The sequence below is a fragment of the Postia placenta genome (assembly GCF_002117355.1).
Source record: "Postia placenta MAD-698-R-SB12 unplaced genomic scaffold POSPLAscaffold_19, whole genome shotgun sequence".
NCBI classification, from domain to species: Eukaryota; Fungi; Basidiomycota; class Agaricomycetes; order Polyporales; family Adustoporiaceae; genus Rhodonia; species Rhodonia placenta.
Window position 1 is genome coordinate 400,702 of NW_020169850.1, and position 4,100 is coordinate 404,801.

A 4,100-nucleotide genomic window follows, 5' to 3' on the forward strand; every position below is an offset into this window, starting at 1 on the left:
ACCGAGTGGGTGGGGCCTCCTTCTTATCCCTCATTAGATTGTCCATACTGCAGTTCACTGACGATCTGAGTATCGTATTATGCCTCGCCAACTTACACATTGGTTCTCCTATTGAGATTGAGGCTGCTCGCTTGTGGCCATTTCTCAAAGCTTCATGGTGGACCTCGATAGCATCACTGACTGGGATATCAGACAAGGCAGATCTCATCGTGATTCGCTGCGAGAGAAACATATACAGTGGTCGAGAAAAGACTTGCAGTATACTATGGAGTCTGGTAGATAACTTGCATTATGCCATACAGTGAATCATCTAGTACTGTTCAAGTATACATAATCCATGCTTAAGTTATGGATTTTGCAGTATATATAGTACTTGTACTTCTGAAGGTGTATGAAGTGCCAGATCTGAAGAATGTGGGGACCCCGGTCACCAATTGTACTACCACCACCATGGATGATTATGAGGAATCAACAGAGCGCCTACCCCTTGAGCTTAGCCCTGCTGGCTAGCTTGTAAATGGATCGCTTGATTCGGGCGTGTCGCTGACACTGTCTTCAATGGACGCGCGTAGATCGGCAGTCAGAAACCCAAGACAGAGCGGCTACACGGGCAACGCCGCTGGCACAGAAGACAGCTGCACTCCCCCCGAGGACCCACTCACACATCCTGAACGTGAACCTTGGCTCGCCGCCGCCCACAGTGGCAGCACCCCGCGCTCGAGTGGACGCAAGAAGACCCAGAACCTCGACGCCATCGAGCGCGACGCTTCTCCCGCGTCGGTGTACGGCGAATGCCCGATGGTGGGTCGGAAGAACCATCGGGCTAGTCTATCTCGCAGCCCACGAGCAGGATAGCGAGCGGCCGAACAGTCGCGATGGCGCCTATACGCGGACGCGAAGGCGTGAACATCCCGATAGATCCCCGGACGTTGTCCTGCGCAAAGGGTCGATCCCCGACAGTGCGCAGCGCGGCGCGCGAATAGCGGGCAATACGCGTAACCTGCAACCTGTCAGGGGGCGGCGCCATGTCGGAGCGGATTGCGAGGGCAACCAGGCTAAGGGGGCCTTCCATTCCGTGCGTGATGCATCGCAGGCAGCGTCACGACGAGGGATAGCCTGCAAGCGCCCATTGCGGGCTTCGTGAACCTTGGGCCGCTTCCAGTATTGGCCCCGCAATTGACGGCTTAGCGCGCGGACTGGTGGGGCAGTCGGGCGGGACACGTCCGAGTGGTCAGCAGTGCAGCAGTGGAACATACCGAAAAATGGTGCGTGCAAGACGCAGTTCCCTTCGCCTCGCCACTCACCATCTGCCGGATTGTGTTCGCTGCGACACACCAGAACAGGTCATGTGCTGTGGAGCGGGCCTCGCCTCCCATGCGTGGGCTTCCATAACACGGGCTCTTGCCAGCATCGACTACACTCACAACATTCTGTCAGACATTGACAATGCTCGAACTTAACATTCCGTCAACCACGCATGCTTGCAATGTCCGTCGCGGGTGCAAGCCTATCTTACACCACCTCGGCGATGATCTTCCCACTGCAGCGACACCTCAGTCAGCCCAGAGCCCCTGAACGCGGTGCCCCCGCTGATAACAAACCGTGGGACTAACCTGTTCTTGTTGTCCTCCATCTCACGGTGTGCTGCCTGTATATCATTCCAGGGGTACACCTAGAATCAGAGCGGCACGGCGCCACTTAATGTTGGGAGAAAGTGGCACGAGGAATTGGACGTGCCTTGTGGATGTAGATCCGCAATGCGCCATCCCCGTTAGCTCCCGTGATGTGGCCCAGAGCGTCACGCTGGAATCTGTTGCCACTTGGCACCGGGTTATGCCTCAATGGAGCAGAGCAATACGCACCTCTCGATCAAGTCTGCAGTATATTCAGGCGAGCGGGAACGAAGCGTGGAGCCCTCGATGCGGAGACGCTTGTACAGGAGTGGACCCAGATCGAACGAGTCGACTTTACCACCTGTTATGATCTGATGTGGCGTCTCGTTCAGTTGAGGTCAGGGCGATTGACTGACCACTAAGCAGTCCAAGCATTGTCATCCTGCCATCCCTTGCAAGGGCATCGATGTTCTTTTGCCAGTGGCTTTGGCCAACGAAGTCAATGATGACGTCCACGCCGTTGCCATTGGTGATTTTCTTGACCTCCTCTGCAAAGTTCTGCGTCTTGTAATTCACGACGTGAGTCGCGCCGCTGGGAATTGATTTGAGCCAATCTAGCTTGTCGGCAGTTGAAGCCGTCGCGGTGACGGTCTTCCTGTGATAGATCAACGCGTCTCAGGCACAAGCATCACAGATCTAACGAGTGGAGACCCACGTGCACATGCCCGGTGGAAACGATGAGAGCCCACTGTCAGAGCCATATAGACGGTTGTACAGACGGTCGTACAGTTGTATAGACAGTCGTACAGTTGTATAGACAGTCGTAAGCGCCCGGGCACTAATGCTATCCGTTCCCTCGTCGCGCTAGCCCTGCCTCCTCTCGGAATCACGCATCTTCCGCCACTCTCTATGCAATGCTCTCCGGCTCTCCGGCTCTGCAAACTGGTGGCCTACCTGCCCGAGCGACAGGGCAATTGTACATATCTCTATGATCCCGCTACACCAGTTTCTTGTCTGAATGTCCTAGGGTGCCTCCTTGCTCGTATTCCCGCCCATCGCACCTTCCTCGCGCGAGCGCACTCAAGCCCTGCCCGGGCTATAATATGCCCAAAAGCAGTCAGAAGCAGTTTGTGCACGAGCTGACTTTCTCCATCACAGCTCACCTGACTCAGAAAGCGTGCCGAACAACTGATGGTAGTACAGTTTGCGGGCAAAATGTGCGACTGTATGTGGCGGCAGGCACAACGACACCGCACAAGCAGTGAACTGACCACATCAAGAAATATATTGCGTTGTCATTAGATCTCTACGGAACACATCCTGTGCTGCGAGTGCACCGCCTAGTTGCCCAGTGCACGGCGGTGAGCTCCTTACCATGTTTGCGTGCGCAAGGCTTGCCGGGCAGACTGCGGGGAGGGCCAGGACGTGCAGAATCAGGTGAGTCGGCCGGGCACTCTGTGACTGCCCAATGCGGTGTTGACTAGAAGTGACGCCATCATAACAGGTGTCGTGGTCCGTCCGGTCTATCAGGCCGCTGCTGCCCGGACATGTGCATTCTGGTGCATTCTGAAGATCTCGGTCTTGGCAAGAGAACCGACATGCACCAGTCCATATCTGCTGACGTGCCCGCATCTGACGACTGACAACAGGAGCCTGCCATCTTGGTGCATGTGTGTGGTGTCCGGATGGGACGTCGACGCGAGGCAGCAAACCGGCAGAGTCCTCAGCAGGCTCTGCTGGGCGGCGAGATGTCTGCTCGGTTGTCGAGTTGATGCACGAGGAGAGAAATGTCGTCACCTTGCTGATGTGTATGCGCTGGATGATGGCAACGTGCGCTCGTGCTGGAAAACAACACCACACGAGATTGACATTGAGTGTGAGTGGGCGTGTGTCGGGAGTAGTCGGGCAACAGACGTCGGAAGGTGGAAACGAGAGCGGGCTCGACGAACCGGGGGTGAAACATTTGTCTTTCCGTTCTATCTCTTGTACTACTAGCGCCCATACTGGCGCCTGTCTTAAGCGCTCACCCGCAGGTTGAACATTATGTAGCTTACATAATGGGGTCCGTGCGCACTTCGTGCCTGGTATCGTACCACTACGTTTCTTCCTTCACTAACACGACCACATAGACACGATGGTCCGTGCGCAGTCGGTACTTGTATAAGTAGTTGTACCATTAGTCGGTCGAACCCTAAGTTCGACCTGGTTATTCATTCAAGTCTCTGCTCCTCTTCGCTTGGGGTAGTGGTCATTCTCGACCTCCTCGCTCGATCTTCAGGACGACGCACTGTCCATAAGTCCTCGCTCGTCGTCTACGAGTCAGGCATCAATATAGGAGTGTAGACCGTTGTATCAAAAGGTCGAACTTTCTAAGCTACGTTCCTAGTTTCACCTAGTAGAACAACTCATCCACCATCACGTCGAACAACGCAGTAAACCCGGTTCCCTTGGGACTACCAGCCCTCGCAGGATCTCCCCTTCTCCAGT

At 55.2% G+C, this 4,100-nt stretch overlaps 1 protein-coding gene across 1 annotated transcript; it reads right to left on the bottom strand.

The window, feature by feature from the left end:
* Positions 1–823: 823 nt before the first annotated feature.
* On the bottom strand, positions 824–2,709 carry POSPLADRAFT_1157386 (hypothetical protein; the record flags this gene model as incomplete). Its single annotated transcript, XM_024487180.1, has 5 exons — positions 824–934; positions 1,305–1,419; positions 1,863–1,974; positions 2,030–2,268; positions 2,675–2,709. Coding segments are annotated over 5 exons (612 nt in total), but the record flags the coding sequence as incomplete, so codon positions are not given.
* Positions 2,710–4,100: the final 1,391 nt, after the last annotated feature.